Source organism: Siniperca chuatsi, linkage group LG1 (genome assembly GCF_020085105.1).
Source record: "Siniperca chuatsi isolate FFG_IHB_CAS linkage group LG1, ASM2008510v1, whole genome shotgun sequence".
Classification (NCBI taxonomy): Eukaryota; Metazoa; Chordata; class Actinopteri; order Centrarchiformes; family Sinipercidae; genus Siniperca; species Siniperca chuatsi.
In genome coordinates, this window is record NC_058042.1 from 34,662,781 (window position 1) to 34,687,712 (window position 24,932).

At 42.4% G+C, this 24,932-nt stretch overlaps 1 protein-coding gene and 1 long non-coding RNA gene across 4 annotated transcripts in view; one reads left to right on the plus strand and one right to left on the minus strand.

The window, feature by feature from the left end:
- Positions 1-24,932, plus strand: part of adamts17 (ADAM metallopeptidase with thrombospondin type 1 motif, 17) — a 302,033-nt gene that overhangs the window by 33,446 nt on the left and 243,655 nt on the right. For all 3 annotated transcript variants that reach the window (XM_044189615.1, XM_044189625.1, XM_044189606.1), the window contains exon 3: positions 20,673-20,844. In XM_044189615.1, coding sequence (XP_044045550.1) covers positions 20,673-20,844 — 172 coding nt within the window. The remainder of the gene's footprint in view (positions 1-20,672; positions 20,845-24,932) is intronic.
- LOC122873222 lies at positions 11,561-17,846 on the minus strand. The gene is made up of 2 exons (XR_006377376.1): positions 16,996-17,846; positions 11,561-14,384 (listed from the first exon to the last, which is right to left on the minus strand). It is a non-coding gene; the product is annotated as an uncharacterized LOC122873222 (long non-coding RNA).

The following is a 24,932-nucleotide window of genomic DNA, read 5'->3' on the forward strand; positions in this document are numbered from 1 at the left end:
ACACTACAATTACTATTCTACTATTTAAAAAAAAATTCTAGGTGGTATTTGCAATAAAAAATAATATTATAAAGAGTACGGTCTAGACCTGCTCTATAGGAAAAGTGTAATTAGATATCTTCTGTTATGAATTGGTGCTATATAAATAAAATAAATTTAAAAAAAAATTTTAACCAATGAAACATGCAAATACAAATGTTATATGTTTAATAATATTCAATATTAAAAACTTGGTGTAAGAATTCATTCAAATTCATCCTTAATGTATAAGGAAGGGGAAAACCTCAAGAATGGTATGTGAGAAAAACCCCCAAATGTTCTTCAGTGATTAATAGCAAACACACTAGCATGAATATATCAAATCACTTCAATTATATGTCAAAAGGTATTATACTGATTTCAAACCGATTATAATGATTATTGTAAATATTCTTATCTTATTCTTCTGGTCTGGCTCCCTGGTCTCTTGCCTGGTGCTGATCACCAGCACACCTGACGTCAATTACTCATCAGTCTCCACAGCATAAATACCTGGCTCTACCACACTACCAGCACCAGATCGTCTCTGTACACTTGTACAACATCTACGTAATGGTTCCCCTCTTGACCAAGCTAAGTACTATTGTAGTTCTTTCTAGTTGTCTCGTTGTGTGACTTTGGTTTGCTTCTGCCTCAGAACAACCCCTCGCCGGTGATTGCGGTCTCCTCCTGGATCTCTGCTAACCTGTTTGCCTATCTCATCTGCCACGCTATCCCTGCCAGCTGTCTCCTTGGCTCTGCCTTCTACACCTCATGAGCCACTACCACTTGGATCCGGTCTACTCCACTCTGCGGATCCACTGCCGGGCCTACACTAGCCAGGCCGGAACACACCTCCCCAGTCTCTGTTCCTGGATCTTCGCTGTCAGCCCGGAACCAGACTTACCACTTCCTCTGGGGCTACAGAAGACGGCGTCGGTTCTACCACTCTGGAGAAGTGCTATCTCTAGTAATACTGGAATACTAGAAATACTGACTTACCACTAAACAATCTCATTGTGTTCTTCATTTTTGGGTTTTCGGATCGTGCATTACGACAGAACAATCTGGCAAACATGGAGCCAGCAGACACCAACCCGGAAGTAGCACCATTCCATCAAGTGCTAACTAGCCAAGGGATTCTTCTCGGGCAACACAAGCAGATTCTCTGGGCGCTCTCCAACAGCAACCAGGCCATGGTCACCCAGATCACACAATTAACACACCAGTTTCCAGATTAACCACTCAGCTCGTCTACGGTTCCCATGGCGTCTTCTCCACCGGCTACTCCTGGTAACCCACTGTCCTCACCACCACTGCGGGATTCCTACGCTTCGGACCCAGATCCCTTCACTGGAGATGTTACCAGGTGTCGGGGTTTCCTGCCGTAGTGCTCCCTGGTCTTCTGCCAGCGTCCTGTCACATTTGCCTCCGACCAGTCTAAGTTAAACTACGTTGTGGGATTACTACAGGGAAGAGCATTAGCGTGGGTGGAGGCAATGCACGCTAGCCAACCCCTTTCCCGTCACTTTCCCTGGCGGAATTCTTGGAGAAGATGAGGAATGTCTTCGACCATCCGGACGCCAGTGGGAACGCAGGAGGTCGGCTATTACGGATTAGCCAGGGGACCCAAAGTGTGGCGGATTATTCCGTGGAGTTCCGCACACTAGCCGCGGACTCTGGGTGGAATGAGAAGGCTCTGGTCAGTGCGTTTGTGAAGGGATTGAATGTGCAAATGAAGGATGAGTTGGCAGCTCGGGATGAACCCGCCGGCCTGGACGCGATGGTTTCACTATGCATTAGAATGGACAACCGCATACGCGAACGACGCCAGGAGCACACCAGCCTTCCTCTCACCCAGCCTTCACGCAACATGGCTCCCCCACGCACACAAGACCTGGGAGCCAAATCCTGACCACGGGTCCATGCCCGCAACCTCCGGCCACTCCTGAGACCGAACCCATTTAACTAGGTCGAGCCCATCTGACACCAGCTGGGTGCCTTCGCAGACGAGCGGCTGGGGAGTGCCTGTACTGTGGCCACAGGGCCACTTCCTGGTTATGTGTCCGGTGAGACCAAAAGAGTAGGCTCACCAGTTGCAGTGGGGGTTCTGGTGAGCCAAAACAACCCCCGTAATCCAGGATCGCCTCATCTACAAGTCCTGGCTACCCTCTACCACCAACGGGGGTCACTCCTCCTTTTAGCCCTCGTTGACTCAGGAGCAGAGGGCAACTTCTTAGACACCGACTTGGCTCGACAAGCTGGCGTCCCCACATGGACCCTAAGTTTGCCACCTAAGGTAGAGGCTTTTGATAGCAGACCCTTAGCCCAAGTTACCCATTGCACTGTCCCTGTGTCTTTGGTTCTCTCTGGTAATCATCAAAAGAATATTCAATCCCAACTCATCTCGTCTTCCAACACACCACTAGTTCCGGGCTTCCCCTGGCTATGTCAACACAATCCGCACATCGACTGGTCTACTGGGAGAATTGTGAGTTGGAGCTCCTGCTGCCTCTCCACCTGCTTGCAATCCGCTCGGTCCCCACCAGAGGTCAGTACACCACCACTCAATCCGGATACCTGAAGAATATCATGACTTAAGGGAAGTGTTTAGTAAAGACCTTACCCTGTCATTACCACCACACCGCCCCTATGATTGCGCCATTGACCTTCTCCCTGGATCCCCTCTTCCGTCTAGCCGCCTTTACAACCTGTCCCGACCCGAAAGAAAAGCTATGGAAAGCTACATCAAAGACTCGCTACATTCAGGCCTCATCCCTGCATCCTCCTCATCAGTAGGGGTGGGCTCCTTTTTTGTGGCTAAAAAAGACAAGACTCTACGTGCATTGATTACAGAGGTCTCAACCAAATCACAGTCAAAAATAAATACCCACTGCCACTCATTAACTCCGCCTTTGAACCCCTTCACGGTGCCACTATCTTCACTAAGCTAGATCTCCGGAACGCCTATCACTTAGTCCGGATACGGGAAGGAGATGAATGGGGAAAACTGCCTTTAACACCCCTCTGGGCCACTTTGAATATCTAGTCATGCCTTTCGACTAACGCCCCAGCTGTTTTCCAGGCACTGGTCAATGACATACTGAGAGACTTTCTGAACCGCTTGTTTTCGTCTACTTAGACGATATCCTCATCTTCTCACAAGACCGAGCCAGCCACATTGCCCATGTCCGTCAGGTTCTTCAACGACTCCTGGAGAACAAACTTGCTTTTGCCTCAGAACAACCCCTCGCCGGTGATCACAGTCACGGTCTCTTCCCGGATCTCTGCCAACCTGTTTGCCTGTCTCATCTGCCATGCTATCCCTGCCAGCTGTCTGCTCGGCTCTGCCAGCTACACCTCACGAGCCACTACCACTCGGATCCGGTCTACTCCACTCTGCGGATCTGCTGCCGGGCCTACACATCGCCCTACACTAGCCAGGCCGGAACACACCTTCCCAGTCTCCGTTCCTGGATCTTCGCTGTCAGCCCGGGACCAGACTTACCACTTCCTCTGGGGCTACAGAAGACGGCACCGGTTCTACCTTTCTGGAGAAGTGCTATCTCCAGTCATCTCCTCCTACTGTTAAAATAAATACTGACTTACCACTAAACAATCTCATTGTGTTCTTCATTTTTGGGTTTTCGGATCGTGCATTACGACACTAACTTCACATATTGTTGAACATGAATGACGCTCAGAAGAACAGTGCGATTAACTCCAGCTAGGAGGTATTGGTCATTAATTGTCTTTGTAATATAATTAGCAGTCGTGAGGATTTGGTGGATTCCACTGGGTAAATTAGAGGACGCTTCAATTTCACCCTAACCTACCGCCCTGGATCCAAGAATATCAAACCTGACGCCTTATCGCGTCAGGACCACTCCCTGGACAACAACCCTGGACCCGACACCATCCTCCCTTCCACCTGCATGGTAGCCGCTTTGACATGGGAGGTCAAGTCCGTAGTGGGGACCCAATCCCGGAAACGGTCCCCCTAATCGCCTGTTTGTCCCTGATTCAGCTCGCTCCCAGGTGCTCCAATGGGCCCATAACTCCCACTTCTCCTGCCACCCAGGCATGACTCGGACACTCTCCCTGCTAAGACAACATTTTTGGTGGGCTACCATGGAGGCGGTTACACGGGCCTTTGTGGACGCATGTGCAATCTGTGCTCGAGGTAAAACCTCTTATCGGCCATCAGCTGGGTTGCTACGACCACTCCTCATCCCCAGTCGCCCATGGTCCCACATAGCACTGGACTGTTACCAGATTACCTCCCTCTCAAGGTAACACCACCATCCTCACCATTATAGATCGGTTCTCCAAAGCAGTTCATTTTGTAGCACTCCCCAAACTTCCCTCAGCCCTAGAAATGCCACTTTTCATGTTTCACAACTAAAACCTGTCTCCTCCAGCACTCTGTGCCCTCCTTCCGACTGCCCTCCACCCCCCGGGTCATTGATGACAATCCTGCCTACTCAGTCAGGCGGCTGATGGGGATGAGGTCATTTCAATAGCCGTATTACAATCATGTTCATCCTGTAGGTCAATCAGGGGGCGAAGAGTTGCTGGATTAAGTGAGGGTTAAAGTTATGTGGGAGCTAGAAAGAATGATAACCTGAGCGACATGCAGCTGTCATGCGAAGCAGAGGTATTTAAAATATGCAACACTGAATGAGGAACATGCACTACACAGTCATGAGCCAGTACAATGGGTAAGGATTTCTCTCTCTCTCTCTTTCTCTCTCTCTCTCTCTCATAGTAGCAACTGCGGCTACTGATCTGAGGCAGCCTGGCATACCAAGGATTACTGGTGAAAGTCTGGAAGAGTAATACACAACAGGACAGTAATGTGACCCATGTTTCTGCACCAGGATTCCTGTAGCAAAACCATCCTTCTCATGAACATGCAGATGGAATGGCTGATGATATTCAGGGAGGCCCAGAGCTGGGGCTGTAGTGAGAGCATCCTTGAGATCTTGAAATGCTTTGCGCATGTTTTCAGTCCATTGCACAACGGGAGGGGCTGATTGTGTAGTCAGCCCGTCAGGCAGCCCGTACAACAGAGTCTATGGCAGCATAATCAGGTTCTCTGCGGTAATCAGCCATGCCAAGGAAAGAATGCAGGTCCTTCTTTGTCTTAGGAGGATGCATGCTATTCAGCAGCTTCACCTCCTCTGGTGACAGCATATGTTGGCACATTTTTCAAAATATGACCCAAGTATGTCACAGAAGGCAGACAGAACTGCAGCTTTGCTAGTGATGTTCTGTGACAACACTCAGCCAGTCTTTTGAGCAGCAGTATAGAGTCACTGTGATAAGCCTCTTTTGAAGGTGATGCAATTAAAAGGTCATCAGCGTACTGCAAAAATAAGCTCCCCCCTGGTAACTGCCAGTCTTCCAGATCACGTTTTACCACTACTGCGTACACCCCAGGACTTTCGACAAAACCTTGGACGAGCTTCGCCCAAGTTAATTGGTTACCATTAAATGTGAATGCAAACAGATACTGGCTATCTGGATGCAATGGAATAGAAAATAAAGCTCGACACAAATCAATGACCGTGTAGTATATTGAATTAGAGGGCAGTGATGCAAGAATAGAATTTGTGTTAAGCACTACTGGAGTCATAGCCACAACAATATTATTGATTGCCTGCAAATCTTGAACAAATCGCCAATTATCTGGTTGGTTTGGTTTTGGAATTGGCAATATTGGGGTATTACAAGGACTGTGAGGTTCCACCAGCACACCTTGATCAAGTAAAGATTGAATTACACCTTCAATTTCATCAATAGCTTTTTGAGGCAAATTATACTGTTTAATTCTTGGCAGCTGTGCATTAGCTTTAAGTGTCACTTTGTGAGGCGGAGCAGAATTTACAAATCCCACATGATTTTTATGTTTAGCCCACAACATGGCTGGAACAGTTCTGAAGAGGGCTCATAATGTACTGTAAGTGGGGGCTATTGTAATACAAAATGACTTTGTGGTAGTGTGATGTTTTCACTCAGCTGTACCATGTACAGTTCATCACCCAGGCTTCTTATTGTTTTCGCTTGAGAGCCTGCTGCAGCTTTACTCAAGGCCTGGCAGCAAACCACCATTTCTCCCACCTGTTTTGGTTCAAAGCCAGAGGAGACAGCCAGTGTAACATGTGGATGAGAATCATGTACATTAGATAATTCACTCTGCTAATCAGACAGTTGAATTGAAAAAGCACACCCTTGGGGACCCATATACAACAACCGCTCACATGCCAATTGGTCTTGTGAATTCAACAATGCATTTACTGTCTGTACTCTTCTGAAGGATAAAAAGCTGTACAATAAGTCAAGACAGGTCTCATAGCAGACATCAATGATGCACATGCTGGGGATGTTTTAGCAATTTTCTGAATATTAGGAACAGTGAAGGTGTCAGACATGTTGAAATCTGGCAGCATCCAGCAGTACAAACAGTCCTCAGTAGATTGGCATGATAACACTGTTCAGTATCTGCAATCAGCCACTGTTTGTAGACTGATGCGATGTGTGGTCTTACATTTTGCAAGAATGTTTGTACAGCAAAAATATCATCATCACGCTTTATGCCAGCATGGCTGTCCCACACTGTGATAAATCTCTGAATAAATTCAGGGATGGACTCTTTACGGTCCTGTACACAGTGTACTACTTTAGAGAAATCACTATGACTGCGTGCACACTTTTTTACTGATTCCTTAGCATCATCAGCTAACCACCGCTCCAGTGGTTTCTCTGGAGGCCACTGGCCCCCTTCTGTACTATCAGGAAAATTTAACTAATCTTTGCACACAATCCATTCAGTACCATATGTAAATGAAATCAGCTGTTTCACATCGGGCACTGGACAGCACACACCTGACAATGCCAAACCAAATACTCATCTGGGCGGTTAATGGGATTGGGTGCCTTTCTAGTCATTTCCATAACCTCAGCTGGGGTCCATGGCTTACATACAGCAACCTCACCTATCATAATTTTAGGATTTTGCTGACAACCTTATCGCTTTTTTGTGTATGGGACCTAGTGTGTTCTGCAGGAGTACTAGAAGCTAAAAGTGTTGGGTCCCTGTTAATCCTATCACCCAAGTTCAGATCTGGATGTGAGCCACGCCGTCTTTCTGTAACTGTGGTGTGAGGGGGATGCTTCACTAACTAGCTGTCTGTATCTGACCTACTTCTGTCCCTGCTGGTGCAGCAGAGCGCTGTTCTGCATCTGTGTCTTGTCCCTCCTCCTTGGGTGTCTCTTGCTGATCTGTGAAACCTGAGCCAGTTGCTACTTCCCCTGCTCCCTCTGGATCTCTCGGTCCGTAGCCCTGTGCTTTTTGAGCCTCTCGCTGTCTCTTTCTCTCTCTATCCTGGTGTAAGGCGGCAGCAACATGTAAAAGAACATCATTGTCTTCTACAACATTTTTATTACACTTTCGGAAACAACGGAACCGCTTGATTACTATCACTTGTACAGGGAGATACACACCAACTTCTGCTAACATTGCCATCAGATTTTCTGGGGACAGCGTTTTACCTTGGCGCTTCGCCCAACCATACATTAAAGATCTAGCGCAAGCTTCAGCATCATTAGCGTATGTTCATTCCTTGTCATCTCCATAGCTGAACACAGATTTCCTTTACCTGGATCCACATTAATTTCAGCCAGCAGCAATTTACTCTTATCAAATGAACCTGCATACGGTCAGAATTAGTCCATTCACACATGAGCAAAGTAAAAGGAAACACAAACTACCATCCTTTCAATCTTCCTACTATGCCCGCTGGTATGTGTTGGGAAAACATGGCATTGTATTGTGATGTGAGATCAGAGACATTCTGGGGCTGTGAGTTTGGCTCAGACTGCTTAACAGAGGCAGCTTGCTCTTTAGATTTCACTTTTTTAGCATTATGTTGTACTTTAGGTGGAGGGCTTTTCTTTTTAACCTTTGCTGTGAACTGATTGTTTCCCATTTTTATAACATGCAATTAACACATTAACATCAAAACATCAAAGCATGCACATGCAAACACAGCAGCAGCATCCAAAGTTCCTAACTCTCCTTATTAATTACATCAATTTGGTGACTTAATAAGTGAGAATTCAGAAAGAATTCCACCTTGTGTACACAACTTATATCGACGTCAAACAGAGCCTTCTTTTCCACCAGTATTGATAAACCGAAATAAGCCCTAGTGTGACTTATCCCAGAACGTCTTCCCAAGGGATTAACCTCACTATGGATTTTGCCTTTGTTGAGTACAGCCTGAAGTTGACCCAGAAACCACCCTTAGTAGCGCTGCAGGGGTTAATAAACACACTCCACAGTCTTCGTATCTCAAACTTACTGACCAACCTGCTGACTTTTGCACTTTATTCTTCAGACCTTATTTACTTAAGACTCATCAAGTTAGACCTCATTGTGCCCATTTTTTAAAAAGTTTTTTTGAAGAATAATTAATTTTCATTTAATTAATTAATTTTAATTAATTAATTTATTGAGCTCAGCTCAGTCAGGGAAGATCCCTAGAAACTGAACAGTGACCCTGTGGCAGGTCTTAGCTGCTTACAGCCGAATCAGAGATTATGCAATTTTCCCTCTATTCTTTTTGATCCCATCAATCACACACATGATAAGGCAAAATAAAATAATTATTTGCACTTACCTCTTGTTGATTTATTGGGATCCTGTTGGTGACGCCAATTGTGATGGAAAAATTGATGTGAGCTGTGAGCTCTACTAAGATGAAGAAGACTTCAGGAGACATCTTACACAGCAATGTTTAATGAAGCTCGGCCGAGGAGACAGTGATATCAGCAGTACAAGGTGAAACCCAATGCAGTGCCGAAACCAAGTCTGAGGATCTCTTCCTGTTCCACAATATTTATCCCTTTATTGGCAATATAGCGTCTACCATGTTTCCCTTACAACGTTAGGAACCTTCAGGCTAAGTATGTGTGCTCTTATTGGAGAATAAACAGTAAATCTCACCTACGGTCATACTTAATGGGGCATCTGTTATGCAGTCCTCAGGCAAATAGTTTAGTGTCTCTGTCAGGAAAGAGGCAAGAGCTGCTATCAGTGACCTTGGGGTTGCCAAAGTAACGTCCCTACCTGTAAGCGAGATGTTTTCCTTAACCTGAACCGACAGTTCAGGCAGGCAGGAGATCAGTGTTTGGGTTTTGTTTGAGCTACAAAAGGCTCTTAAAAAAGGATATCAGATAGCACAGATAGATGAGGTTTGGCATTTCCCAGAGCAGTCAGACACACTGTTTAAGGACTATGTCAAAACCTTTCTGAAGTGTAAGCAGAACACTTCAGGCTACCCCAGCCATGTGACTGGTGAGGAGGATCAGCGTGAATACATTATTACTACGCTAACTCAAATTTCCCGGTCCATTTTTCACAATTGAGAATGACTTCCGGATGGGAGCCGAAACGTCTTGATTCTGAAAACAGTGTCCAGATGACTACAACTGAAACCTTTTCTACGATAGAACACTCCTGGACGAATGAGGGGCTACACCGTCACATTTCTGCAGCTTAAGAAAATTGGATATGCAAATCAGTGTGCCATGGGTCATTTCCAAAAGACTCAAAAAAATAATCCTCTATATTTTGTAATATACATTGCCAACCAGTGTGCGCCTCCTAAATGAGAGGGATCCATGTTGACTAGAAGCATAGCTGGTAATTTGCGTAGCAGATCACAAGCAAATACTTCCAGAAAACAGGCTTCTTTGGATATGTTGTTAGCAGATGTACCAGTAAAGTCTTATTATCAAGAAAGCACATGACAATAACCTTTGGGATCTGCTCAAAAATCTCTCAAAAATAAATGGTCTTGATTACAGACTCTGAAATTCATCTTTCAACTGGATGAATAAAATTTTAAGATCCACACAATTTATTAGTAGTTTTTCTTGAAAAAAAAAGATCAGTGATTCCTTTTCAGCATCAGTCTGAAGTTTTTTAGGCATACGCTCCTCACTTAAAATATCACCAAACTTGGGACAGCATCACCACTCTTGGAAGTCAGACATATTTGGAGAACACATCAGTGCACATCAACACGTACTGTACGCTGTCGTTTTCCTTTGAATATTCACCACTTAATCCGCCTGAAATTGTTTATCGATACCATAAACAAGAACTCTGTTTCTTGGAAAATGCTAAGCAGCATATGCATGAAGCATATAAGCAACTTGTTTAAATAATCAATTTTTTTCTTCTTCCCGTGGTGGCGCTATGCCTGTACTGTCTTTTATAGCAGAGTAAAGTTTGTTAATACTTCCAAAAGCACCAGGGCTGGATGGGTCAAAACACATTTTAAATGTTCTATCCATTGTGGCTCCTCTGACAGAAATTAATACAAATCATGATTCGGTCATCTCTTTTATTGTTTTTTCTCTACACATTTTGTTGGAACTTTTACCACAAAACAAGATTTGTCTGAGTCATGTGATAGACAATTCATTTGTATGAAAATATTTATTTTATTTTAATTTTGCATAGGTTTCTCAAAAGAAACAGACACAGCCTACACAGCATTATTAATAATTTAATGAAGATCCAGGCCAGAACCCTATCTCCAGCTTCAACTACAGTTCTAACCCAGCTCTTCTTCTGCTGCTGGACTTCAGTGCTGCCTTTGACACAATTGATCAAGGCATTCTCTTAGATAGACTGAGGCACTGGGAGGGGCATATTGGGCACTGCACTAGACTGGTTCTCATCATATTTGTCCAATAGGAAGTTCTGTGTCGCCATTAACAACTTCATGTCATCCTTTTCCCTATTATGATGTGCCTCACAGTTCAATCCTGGGACCAATACCATTCTCCCTATATATGCTTCCCTTGGGTGATGTCATAGGTAGACATGGGAGTTCTTTTCATTGTTATGCGGATGACACACAGTTGTACCTCCCTGTCAAGCTGACCTTAGTACGTTGAGTTCTCTGCAGGACTGCCTGTTTCACATAAAAAACTGGATGTCAATAAACTTTCTTCAGCTCAACTCTATTTAAAAAGAAATACTTGTTATTGGGCCCCAACATATCACAAAACAAATACTGCAATCTACCGGTAACCTGTCACAACATATCCAGCCTGTTGCAAGAAATCTTTGTGTCCTGTTTGCAATAGCAATTTATGTTTTGAGCAACATATCACTAAGCTTGTCTAATCATGTTTTTATCACCTCAGAAATATTGCAAAAATATGATCTATTTTAAATCTTACTGATGCAGAAACTGTTGTACATGCTTTTATGTCCTCATGCTTTGATTATTGTAACAGCCTGTTCACTTGTCTTAATCAAAAAACTTTGAAACGACTGCAGACTGTACAGAACTCAGCTGCTAGGTTTTTAACCAGGATCAAGAGGTATGATCATATCATACTGGTTTTAGCCTCTTTACATTGGCTACCTGTTTGTTTTAGGATTGATTTTAAGATCTTATTGATTACTTTGTGGTGTGGTTCTTTGTGGGGGAATTTCTACAATAAACATGAACAACAATATTCTCTTTCCTGTATTTTATTCAAGCATTTGCAAATGGACTCAAATCATACAGCTTGACATTTTCATGACCCCCTTTACATAATCTAACCATTTCCAGACAAAGTACAACATTACAGCCTTAATTATATTTTCCTGTACAATTCACCCTTTTGAGCATTGAACACGAAATAAGGACATAAAATCTTAAAAATGTGAGAAATATAATTCTTAAAAATGTTAGTATAAATCTTAAAAATGTAAGTATTATAGCTTCATTCAGACTAAGGTTCAAAGTCCTTACAAATATGTATATGTCATGGTGGGTGTTGGGTTTATGTTCAGCTATTTCCTGTTATATTTTGTAATGGGTTCGACCTCATGTGTCTTGTGTAGTTTTACTTCCTGTCTTTGTTTGCTTTTCCCTCCAGTTTTGATTGTTTGCCCCACCCTAATTAGTTTCACCTGTGTCTAGTTATCCTGCCCTCACCAGTGTATTTAAGTATGTATGCTTCCTTTGTTCTGTGTGAGTTTGTCGTTGTACTCAAGTCAAGTGTCCTGGCCTTAGTTTTCTGTGTTTTGGACTATTTTTCTGTTTTCTCTTGGACCTTGCTGGATTTTGCCTTAGTTGGACTGCTTACCTGTTTTTGTGTTTTTAACTTTTATTAAATTACTTATATTGCACCCACCTTTTCTGGTTGTCTGCGTTTGGGTCTTACTCCTGCCTGCTTGATTCCCCGGCTTGACTATCATACAACAGTATATCAAACTCAAAGAACCTCTTCAGATGTAAAAAATGATTTGGTATTCTCATATAAAAGGATTAGGCATCATCATGTAATGATTCCCTTTATCAATCAATGTTACCAATGCAAAATGTTATTGTTGTTTTTTTTGCTACATGTATGTAGAGCAAGCGTTATCTATCTTAACTGTAAGCACTCGTGAATTACACAAGTGAGAGGAGGGGTCCAGTCTGGAGATTGGGACAACTCCTGTGTTGTTCCAACATCTTCTGTTGACTTCACATGGATATAGACACGTGCATACTGTCCCATGGCTTTTTGTGCGATTGGAGGATGGGCAATGCTATAATCATAGCCAACAGGAACAGACAGCACACTCCTCCTTTCAGGTTGCATCCTGGACGTCTTAATGGGTGCCATGGCCTGTTCTCAGTCAGTGCTGCCATCTCATCAACAGTGTGATCACAGCTCACCCCAAGCAGTGTGTTGCGTACTTGCAGTTTGTGAGACGTGTGTTCACACCCCTCTCTCCCCCACAACACAAAGTAGGAGAAAGTGTTGACTCACTTACTGTCTTTGAGTGGCACTTGATGGAGAGTCTGGGTCAGCCCTCTTGCAGTGACTGGCGTGTATCCAAGTGGCTCTCTCAGCGACCTTTAGGGCTGTCTCTGTTGTCAGCAGCACCTGGGACAGTCCATTGGTGCCCTCCTGTTCTTTCTTTTAATCGCCCTCACAACGACCCAGTCTCCTGGTTTCAGGTCGTGCAGTGGTTTGGTGGTCCGCTAGGGCTTTAATCTGCCTGTGAATATCAGAAAGCACAGAGGAGAGGTTTGCACAATATCGTAACATTTCATCCTCACATAAGTCGATTGTTGGGAGCTGTCTGTTTCGGGGCCCAATTCCCGTGTTGAGAGGTCGGCTGAACAGAATTTTAAAGGGGCTTAACCCACTTCTGTTTCACTGTCTAGCTCTTTGCATAAGCACCAGAGGTAGTACCTGCGTCCATCTGAGACCTGTTTCTCTATGACATTCAGTTTGTTTTTCAGTGTATCATTCACTCTTTAAACTGCACCAGTACTTTCTGGGTGCCCTGCACAATGGTATTTCACATCAACCCCCAGGTAGTCACTTACTGCTTCTATGAACTTGTTTGCAAAGTGTTTACTGTTATCACAACCAATTCTCCTTGGAATGCCCCATCTTGGAAAAAATCTCTTACCAGAATCTTTGCCACAGTTGCAGTGTCTGCCTTCGATGTAGGACTTACTATACATATCAACCAATACTAAGCAATATCTCTTATTTTCACTTGATCTTAGCTCAATGAAATTCATCTGAAGATAATCAAATGGTTTAGCTGGTGTCAGATGTGCACTGGAAGACGTTTGTTGCCCACATTGTTCTTTGCACAGATTACACATTGTTCACAAAATCTGAGTAATTTGTAAAGCCTTTAGTGTACCAGTACTTCTTTAGTTCAGCACACAACCCCCCTTTTGACACATGGTCCTTTCCATGTGTTAACTTTGCATAAAATGTTCTTGGGAGACATGTTTTTTTGTCAGGCCCATACCAAACTCCTTAATGCTTGATGCATTTGTTTTTCCTCCATACAGCTATCGCCTCCTTTGTCACGCTGCAGATCCATCAGATCACCAGTAGGTGTGACTGGTGTATCTGAAATAGCAAGGCATGCGGTTAGAAGTTCAAGTTTTGTGGCAGTAGGATAGCATCAAGCAACTCAGAGACAAGTTTGTGGTGGGCAATATATTTTCCTGAAGACATCAGAAAATCAAAGCAAACTGACCAGCCATATTTATTGTCTGTAAAAATGTTTACTGTTTTTCCTGAAGCCAATTTACATTCCTCTATGAGAGTTTTTAGCTCTGCAGTCTGAGCAGAGTAATTAGCTGGTAGTGGTTGTGCAAGTTTTGTGTCAAGTAGTGTTACCACAGCGAGTCCTGCATTTTTCTTTCCGGTCTCTGGATTTCGAAAGACTGACCCATCCACAAACAGTTCCATGTCTGGATTCTCCAAGGCTGTTTCCTGCAAGTCAGGTCTGGGAGAACAAACTTCTGTTATTGGTTCACCATCACCTGCTGTTGGAAGCAGAGTAGGTGGGTTAAGAGTTGAGTAACGTTTAACGGGCATTTCTAACAGAACTGTATTATATCTTTTGTATTATATCTCCATTTTGCTGCTGACAAATGTGTTGTTTTCTGTTTGAATAAAATCATTGAAACTCTGTGTGGTACAAGTAAGGTCAGTGTATCCTACAATGTCACGTGATGCCATTATGGCTTTCTCAGCTGCTGCTACAGCTTCTGAGACATTTTGGTAGTCCTGCAGCTAAAAAGTCGAGATTGGATGAAAAATATGTTACAGGTATTTGTCTTTCTCCATGCACTTGTAGCAAAACCAATGTCGTGTAACCATTTTTATTGTCAACAGTCTGTATAAATGCCTTAACCAAGTTAGGCAACCCCAATGTGGGTGCTGTTTGCTTTATCAGCTTTCTCTGTCCAAATCACTTTGTTCTTAGCTATTAGGCCTTTCCCATGAGCCACTGAAGCTCTTCTCAAAATGCATTTTTATCGGATTTTAACTGAGCTGTCTGTTTATTTTATTATTTTTATGTATTTCATGTATTTTATATTTTATCATTCACTGTGGTATTTTATTTCTGTCTTTGTGAAGCACTTTGTACTTTGTTTTGACAATTTCCCTATAAAAATACAGTTTATTATTTATTATTATTATTATTATTATTATTATTATTATTATTATTATTATTATTAATGGTGCCTCAATTTCAGCATAGTTTGGAATCAAATTTCTGTAGAATTAACACTTGTCTAAGAAAATCATTTCCTGTTTCTTTGTTTGTGGCTTTAGTACCTTTTGGATGGCTTCAACACGTTTGGGAGAGAGAGATCTGCCCTCTGCAGTGATCACATGTTCCAGAAATGTCAGTTGTTCTGAAACCCATTGCAGTTTACCTACACTAGCTTTGTGACCATTATTTGCCAAATGTTGCAACAACCTTACAGTGTCTTTTTTTCCCGCATGTCTCTTTTGATGGTGAAAAGATCATCAAATCATGAACATACTGGAGAAGTGCACTTCCACCTGGAAAAGTTAAACCTTGTAGGTTTTCCTTTAAAGCTGTGTTAAAAATAAAATATTCTCTGCTCTGCTTGTGGTTTCAGTGATACTGCTGTTTGCATGGGCATCAATCAGATTGGTGTATTGTTGTACGGGTACTGCCCCTATAATTAGTTTTTATTGGCTTTTAGCCTCTAATGTTTTTTAGGCATTTCACTCAGCTGTGGTGAATCTGCAGTCAAACCTTCATTCAACATACAGAAACTGATTTTGTGGAATCAACTCAGTTGTTCTTTGTGCATACACCGTAGCTGGAAATCGTTTCCTGTATGCACCTATCTGGTTTTGAACTCTACACCCACTATTTTAGTTTCTGTCAAACCTTCAGCATTGTTACATTTCTTAACCCATAGACCCAGATCTTTCCATTGCAAATCTGCTGGTTTTGCCAATGAGACATGTGGACCTGAACCATGAACCTCATAATAATCGCTGTACAGTTCTGATGATAAGTTAATTGCCACAGCACACTTATTATTTGTCCAGTACAACCATTCAGTTCTCAATCTCTCTCTTCTGTCCTTCTCTGAACTACTTTTCCTCATAGCGCTTGTCTGACGTGCGGTGCAGTGTAAATCTTCTGGTGTCTTGAGGTGTGTGTGTGTGTGTAACCACAGTTCTCGCTTCCTGTGCTAGTTGGCTATATAAAGATCCTGCAGCTGAGCCACAGAGATGCCACTCATAAACATAGAGTAAGATGTCTGGACTATATTTTACCATTTGAAAATCCAAATCCTTTACATAAATTTTCATGTCGAAGGTAGTGCAGTTCCAAGCTTGCCCATAAGGTCTCTTAACTAATTAATTAACAAACTAATTGGGCAGAATGGAGATAACAAAAACAAGTGTTTGAATTTTCCTTCTACCTCATATGAACATTATAGTGGATAAGTGTATTTTCTATTACTGCACAGACTGTTGCACCCATTATTCTTATTATATACCACTTATTTTGGGTTTAATTTCAAACTCTTTTTTTCATAACTACAGGTTCTGTTGCTCCTGAATCTACCAAAAATTAAATTATCTTGCCTGATATTTGCAGTTCTGATCTAGACATTATTTTATGCATCGTTGTTCTATCTTGTATACATTCCTATACTCTCTTCAAAACCTGCATTTCTTTGCTTAGCTTCAATGTGATCCTTAAACAGTCCTCATTCCATCTCTGCCATCTCTGCCTCAACCTCTTCCTTTATCTCTGGCTTGTCCTTCAAAGGCTTGGATTTGAGCTGCGGATGACTGCAGACGAGTTCACTTTTTCATCATGTGTGTGCTTCAGTGTCAACAAGTCTGGCTACGTCACAACCCACACAGTGAGTTCTGTCATGATCTTGGCTGTCAGGTCTCAGTTCCGTTAGAAGGCAGTCAAGAAAATAGTTTTCCCAGGAAGACATGTTGTCCCCTTGATTTGGTCTAGTCAGCTCGGCTTGAGTTAGGCGAGTTAAGTAATCAATCACAGTCTCTGCGAGGCCTTGTTTGCATGCAGCAATATTTCTCACATCCATCCTGGTTGGAAATGCTGCTTTAATTCTTACGGTGTACCTTGTCTGGTGCATTTCGGGGACACCAGTTCGCGGATTGCATTCATAAAGTCATCTGCTACTGCCACAAGGGATGCTCCTGGAATGTAATGCTGTCTGTTGTCTGGTCCGATGCTGGAGCAATCAGCACTATTGGCTGTGTTTCTTCTTGCAGATCAGGATACACTCTGACGTGGTTTGGTTTCATATGGAGGTGGATTCTCCTGCTGTTGTGGCTGTGGTTGTCAGTGTCTTTATGTAGCTGAGTCCAGGTTGGGACCTGTATATTTCAGACACTGAGAGTCACCAGTCAGTCCTGTCCCTGCCTTACTTTTTCTGTTCCTTATTCCTGCTTCTTCTAACCAACTTGCATAAGCCTTCCAATCACCTGTACATGCTACATGTTTCTTTTGCTTTCTCTTAGACATTTTATCTGGCCTTTTTCTTTCTTCTCTAAGGCTTGCTTTAACTGACATTACTGTCTTCTTCTGAAGCTTTCCAGCAGTCCCTGACCTGCCCTAGTAACCCAGCAGTTATACACCCTGTGCAAGAATCTTTCCCTTTTCTTGAGCTCTTGGATTCTCTAGTGGTCCCTGACCTGCCGTAGTAACTCGTCAGTTATACACCCTGTGCAAGAAGCTCTTTCCCTTTTCTTGAGCTCTTGGATTCTCTAGTGGTCCCTGACCTGCCGTAGTAACTCGTCAGTTATACACCCTGTGCAAGAAGCTCTTTCCCTTTTCTTGAGCTCTTGGATTCTCTAGTGGTCCCTGACCTGCCGTAGTAACTCGTCAGTTATACACCCTGTGCAAGAATCTCTTTCCCTTTTCTTGAGTTTTTGGATTCTCTAGCGGCCCCTGACCTGCTGTAGTAACTCGTCAGTCATACACCTGGAGCAAGAATCTCTTTCTCTTGTTTAAACCCAGTTTAACCTCAACAATATGTATTGTTTTTCTTACCTGAGAGGCAATCTGTTGTGTTCTTTCTGCCAATGGTTCAGGATAGCAGTGGTTTCCTCAGGCTTCTGGTTCCCGCTTCTCCACTCTGTTAGAGGAGGTTCAGTTACAGGGACTCTAACCCCGACCATGCAGTTTTTCTGTCAGCATGTGTCTGGTGTCGTTCTCCTCAAACTGTCCTGTTTGTGACGCCAAGTTTGTGGTGGAATTTCCGCAATAAACATGGACAACAACAAAATTGTCTTTCCTGTATTTTATTCAAGCATTTGCAAATGGACTCAAAGCATACAGCGATCAAGGTCTCCACAGCAAAGAGGAAAAAACTGCTCTGTGTCTGTTCTTTATACATCAAGAGTGAGCATGTAAAGGAGGGGCTGTTTCCTGCACCCCAAGAACACATCCTTATCCTACTTTGCAGACGACTGTCTACCCCCAGGCAGAGGAAGGTTTTCATTTCCCCATTGGGTCATAAACCATAACACCTTCTGTGACATCTTGACATTTTCATGACCCCCTTTACACAATCTAACCATTTCCAGACAGACTATGCCTTAACTATATTTTCCAGTACACTCTTCATGCCCTGGCTCCAGATTATATTTTAGACCTTTTAATCCCTTATGAACCTTTACGTAGTTTGAGAACTTCAGACAGGGTCTGTCTGTTCCAGATTCTAGGATGAAAACAAAGGGGGACAGAGCTTTTGCCATCAGGGCCCCGAGGCTCTGGAATGACCTACCCGTGGAAATTAGGTTGTCTGAGTCAGTGTCTTCTTAAGTCTCTTCTCAAAATGCATTTTTATCATAAAGCATATCCTGATCTTATCTGAGCTGTCTGTTTATTTTTTTGGTTTTTATTTATATTATTTATTATCTCATTTTGTTTTGGTCCTTCATGAATTTCATCATTCACTGTGGTATTTTATTTATCTCTCTGTGAAGCACTTTGTACTTTGTTTTGAAGTAAAGTAAGTGCTCTATAAATAAAGTTTATTATTAATTCTTATTATTATTATTAAATCTATTGGTGATCATAAGAAAGAAAACATAAAATGGACAAAATAATGACAAAATAATCCATTACTTTAATCACATTGTAACGGCTGGTTAGATTATATTCAAGCACTCTCTATTCACCATATACATAGCGATTAAAATTCTACTATTCTTGATTCTAAAACCAGTCTGCTCATGGGAATAATGAGGAATAATGATGAAACACACCATGTGTGTAGAACAGAGAACAGAGACCAAAAAGCCTCAACTAGTAGAAATTGTGCCAAAGCTCCACCAGCCGTTTATTTACACCTGGGTACGAGATTTCAGTTGAATCCAAACCCTGGATTCCTACTGGACGAGCTGCCACAGGAGTGCAGGAAATCCTGGCGCTCTGGTTATGATGTCATCACCTCTATGAAAGCAGAGCACAGTGGTCGCTCACTGTCTTTCCGCTGTAACTTTGGTTCCTTCAGAAGACACATCAACGTTGAACTTTTATTTCCCTAGGAAGGTCTTAACTCGCTGGATGAGCAACAGACTGTTTTGTAACAATCTTTGCCTGCAGAAGTATGATGCAGATTTACCGTTTTTCTTCATGGAGAGAAGGATAACCGCTGAGCCCTGCTCTCTCTCCACTAAAAGTCGACTGCTGCTGTTGAACCCGCTGGCAGCGCAGACCCCACCTACGTCAGCATCTAAGCCTGACAGGACTCGACCGGATAAACCAAACGGACTGACGCATTAAATCACTATCGAGCGATCTCAAGTAAGAGGCTTGTGTCTGGGCAGAGATAGAGTTTATAATTGTCATTTCATCTAAGCTTCATTTGTTGTGGATTGCGTTTGCATTATTGTGGAAAGTAACGGACCACTGTATCCTGTTTTTGATGTGTGTTTTCGTGTTTAGCACGTTCCATTGTGTATCAGTACCACACCACTGGACCGTTTAGGTTTGTTTGTTCCTTATCAGACCAAAGTGCAGTAACATGGCTGTTGAATGAAAGTTCACGGTCCGGTGTAATGAAGGGGCAGCTGTAGTTTTACCACAACGTTGAGATCTCTTGTAACTTTCTCTGTGTGCTTTTGTTTCTCTCTCCTCTTCACTATCCCACACACGTTTACACGTACATATACACGCCTACACACACATCTCAAACAACTCAGATAACGTGGTAGCATAACTTGTTATGCTCCACACCATCTTGATGACAAATAGATTGTGTCCTCCATTTTTGCTCTCTCATTTGTTTGAGTTTTGCCACTTTCCTCGTTCCCCACCGCTCTATTATCCCACACACACACACACACACTTTACATGCTTGCTGATTGTTATTTGCTTGAGTAGATGATAGTGGCTTGTTGGCTGAAGTTATTGATTATTAATCAGTGCTAAAGTTGAATAAATTCTATTGTACTCTCGAAGAGCAATTGCCTGTGGTTATTTTGTGTATGGGTTGCAGTAACAGCTGGTTTGATGGTCAGTGCTCGGATTCACCCTCCACTGTGCACTATTATTAATGTAATGTATTAACTTTAAATTTCAGCATTTCTAAGTGGATAGCCACCTTTTGAGAGTGTTTCACATTTGGTTTTTGGTCCCTGATCCCAGGGTGGTGCCCTGTAATTATTAATCTGTATTAATAATTTTGATAATATTAATAATTTTATTAATATACTGAAATATATTTGATATTTTGCTAATAACAAACATGCTCTACCTGAATCCCAACACTCTGTTTTGTGCACAGACTGGGCTCATTCAGATTGGGGAGGACAGCCTATTCATTCAGCCGTTGGGTGAAAACGACCCATCACACTCGTTCTCTGGACTTAAACACCAGCTGCTACGGTACCGACGCTCTGCCAAGACCAGCTCTGATCTAGATGTTGTCCAGCTCAACTACTGTGGGACTGTACAAGGTGAGTGACACAGAGCTAGACTGGATGGTACAGGATGTGGGATTATGGTCACTCTGATCTCAAGGTTAGCTGAGGCCATTAAAGAAAAAGACACAAACCACCTATATTATGATGGAACAGTGCTATTTTTGAAGGTATAAATAATGATTTGTGAAGGTTGAAATGAGTTGTAAACATAAAACATAGTGTGCATGGATTCATGTACAGGTTCATCTGTACACTTCCTCATTTAAATTCCATGCCTGCAGCATTTCAGGCAGTGTTCAAACATACACTCCCTGACCCTGTTTTAACATTCAACATCAGCCGGAAATCCTAACATTTCTACACTGCTCATTGTAGGTTTTGTTTTGAAATTTGCACAATTCTCATGCAATTGAGTTTCAAAACTTTGAGAACTGCATGAATCATTAGACAAACAAATAATTGGCAAATGTGTGCCAGTAATCAGAAAACAAAGAAAGATGTGAGACCCACAACAGAACCTAGAAAATAATAGTAATTGGTAGATTTACATCATAGTAGTCTTCATCATCCAGCATGCTCAACATCAACAACTTAAGGATAACAGTGGTTTATTACGACTTGGATCTCATTTTCGTAGTTTTGGCCATCATTCCTCTCAGTAGTAATAACACTGTACTCACGAAGTTAATAGCTGAGATCTGGGAAAATGAAGACTTACTAAAAAGAAGTCTGATGGGGCAAGAAACACAATCAGTCATATAATCTGACAGGTTGGAAACAAACCTCCAGGTTAAACAAACTTATTTGGAAGAGAAAACAAAGGTGAATGATAAAAGTATTACAAACTGTCAGTGGTAAACCTCCATCACAGTTTACAGACCAACTTCCTGCTTCAACCTTTGACCTACTGTATGTTTCCTGTTCAGGCACATTCACCTTCATTTTGACCTCCAAATAAATTGGTTTAGATAATCAGTATTAGGCCTGTCACGATAACTATGTTTGTACGATAATATTGTCCAAGAAAAAATTGTGATAAACACTATTGTTCAGTTTAAGACCATTTTATGCCACTGATATAATGATAATATAATAGCATAATAATGCAAGAACAGCCTTTAAAAGAGCAATGAACTTTTAAGCTGCATGAGTCCCGCCCATGGCAAAACTCAGACACAGAGAGCAGACGACAAGAGAAAAGAAGCAGCGTGACCAGAAATGACAGCAAAACATGTCTCAGACTCAGCATATTTTTTTTCTGTTACGTTCAGCTCAGGCATTGTGCCCAAGTCTTATAATGAAGGGAAAACCCTGCTGTTTATTCTGGCGTCATGTTGGTTAAAATGTTGGTGATATTCTTATCCAAATAAACATGCAACACAAAGGGTAATATCGATATATGGACAAAACCTCAATAATTTTTTCTGACCTTGATAAGTTGAAAAAGTAATTATCGTGAACATGCAGCTGCCATGCTCTTGTTTTTCATGTTTACAACTCAACTCAAGTTAAATTCAACTCAAATGAACTTTCCTATATCATGATTTTGAAAACACATTTTTCACGCTTGTTACACTCCTAAAAATGGTTCTTAAACTTTTACAAAAAAGTACTTTGCTGATACAGGTAGGATTTTTTATGCTTAAATCTTTTTGGCAGAGAAATTGCTTGATACATATTGATCAAATTACAGTGGATGCAATTGGTGTGAATTTTCACGATCTGGCGAATGTTCCTTGCGCTCACCTCAAAAACCCTGAAACATCTTCCAAATCCTTCTGTAGTGATGTGCTTGCAGTGAGCTGTGTGAATGAACCACTGCCTGCCTCTCCGCCCTTCAAGCTAAAATGGGCCAGTTGAACTTCCCAGTGAAGCAGGGCTAATAAATCATAGGTTTCAGAGCAGCATTTACTGCTATCTGATATGCTTTGATGTTCATTCAGCTCCAGTGTGTTGTAAGAGAGGCTGTGTGGAATGCAGATGTTTCCTTATTTAATGTGTATCTCCTCTCTGCAAAGTTCCTGTTGGAACCTGCTGAGCCCCTCGCTGTTAATGCTATCAAACACAGAGCAAACCCTCTCTGCTCTTTTACATTAATAATGTGCATATTTTCCTAACCCTTGGCGTCTCTTTGCCAAGATTATAGATTTTTGTAGTGAGAGGAATTCACAGTGAGGGTTTTTTTTTCTTCAAAGCAGAGCGAAGCCGGTCTCCTGTTTTTTTAGCTATGGCAATTTTTCCAGTGTCGAACACACCTGAACACAGGATCCAGTTAAAAGCACCAAAGACCGAGAAATCATGGAAAAGTTTAAATAGTTTGGAGTTATAGTTATCCAAACACAGAGCGCTGTTCTGGAGGCAAAATCAATGAGTAAAGCCAAATAACCACATCACACAGCCAGAAACCTGAATTTGCTGCAGGTCTGCCTGTTTTACTAACTTCTCCGTAGATATCTGTTTAGGGGGGAACGAGGAGGGTTCAGTGGTGAAACTGTTACTTTAGGCGGCAGCGGAAGGAAGCAGCAGTCTTTTAGTGGGGAGAGAGCGGGGCTCAGCGGTTATCCTTCTCTCTGTGAAGAAAAGGGCAAATCTGTATCTTCCTTCTGTAGGCAAAGATTATTATGTGGAGTATAATAATCGGGATCCAAAAAGTGTTTCAGCAAATAAAAAACAGTCTGTTGCTTGTCCAGCGAGTTAAGACCTTCCTAGGGGGAATAAAAGTTTAACGTTGAGCGCCTCCTGTAGTAACCAGAGTTGTGGAAAGACTGTGTTTGACCCGTGCGCTGTGAGTTTATAGGCGCAATGACATCATCAGTGTTTCCTGTGCTCCAGTGACGGCTCGTCCAGTAGGAATCCAGGGTTTGGATTCAAGCTTAAATCTTGCACACAGGTGTGGCTTAACGGACCTGAGGGGGTTTGGCGCTATTTCTACTAGTTCAGGCTTTTTGTTTCACATACAGGCCTCTGTTCTTTGTTCTCCACATGTGGTGAGGCCTAATAGCTGACAGATAGCAGTGATCTGTATCTGGATATTCTATCTGGATCAGGACAAACACATGTTAATGCAGGTGTAAATGCAGTGGAACGCATTGTCATCACATTGTGATTGGACTTCAGTCAGGTGTAAATTCAATCTGTACAGTGCGACCACATTCTTAAAGAAAAAAAATCAGTATAGTTGGAATTCATCCATCTTTTATTCTATTATTTATGTCTGTGCTTTTCTTAATGTCTGCCATGAAAAAGGCTCAAATATGCCCACTTTCGGACAATCTCTCCTTGAAGGCGTGCATGGTGCTGCACTCATTTGTACATAAGAAAAGTGACAAGTAGTTGTATGAAAAATAAAAAAAGAGAGCTTGATAGAGAAGTCCAAACTCAAGCTTACTTTCTCACCTCCACTTACTTGGCCACTGTGTAAAGTGGGCGTGAATGTTAGATTGTCTGTTTCAGAAAGTTGCAGAAATTGTTGGACACAGTCTCTCTAATGCCGATGTTGGAAACTTGCGCTGTTCGACGATCTGACAGGCACTTCAGTTGAAGCATACTGATGCCTTAGGTAACATTAGCCTAGTTAGCAAGTCTATTGAAAAGTAGCCTACGAACACATTTAGCTGTGACCCTCAATGTGGATGTCATATTGGTCCCTCAAGAGTATCCTCCTTCACTTTCCTTCACCTGAGATGCACTGTGTTTGTTGACAAGTCAGCCAACTCTGCCTAATTTGCATCTTAAGCTTTGATCACAATGCTGCCACATTTTACATGATATTATATATGAGAACTCTTAATAATACCAGACGTAAATGCAAAGACCTGAGTGATCAGATGTCATCAGATGGATTAAAGTGCGCATGCGCCAGCCTGCATGCTGCCTGTTGCCGTAGTTCCGTCTCGTCGTCTTACTTTTTCCAACTTTTAACTTTCCTTTTTCTTCCAAACTTGAGTAACTTGTGTATAAGTATAATTTAAACTACGCTCTTTACGAAAGTGTTTTGGTACTTTTTTTCGCCGTGGAACTTCTTCTGCTACTCGGTCAGGGCACCGCTGCAGATCAGCTGTTTGGCCGCATTGTTTTCACCAGGGAACAGCTGATCGCGCTGAAGCCGAGCAGCATGGCGC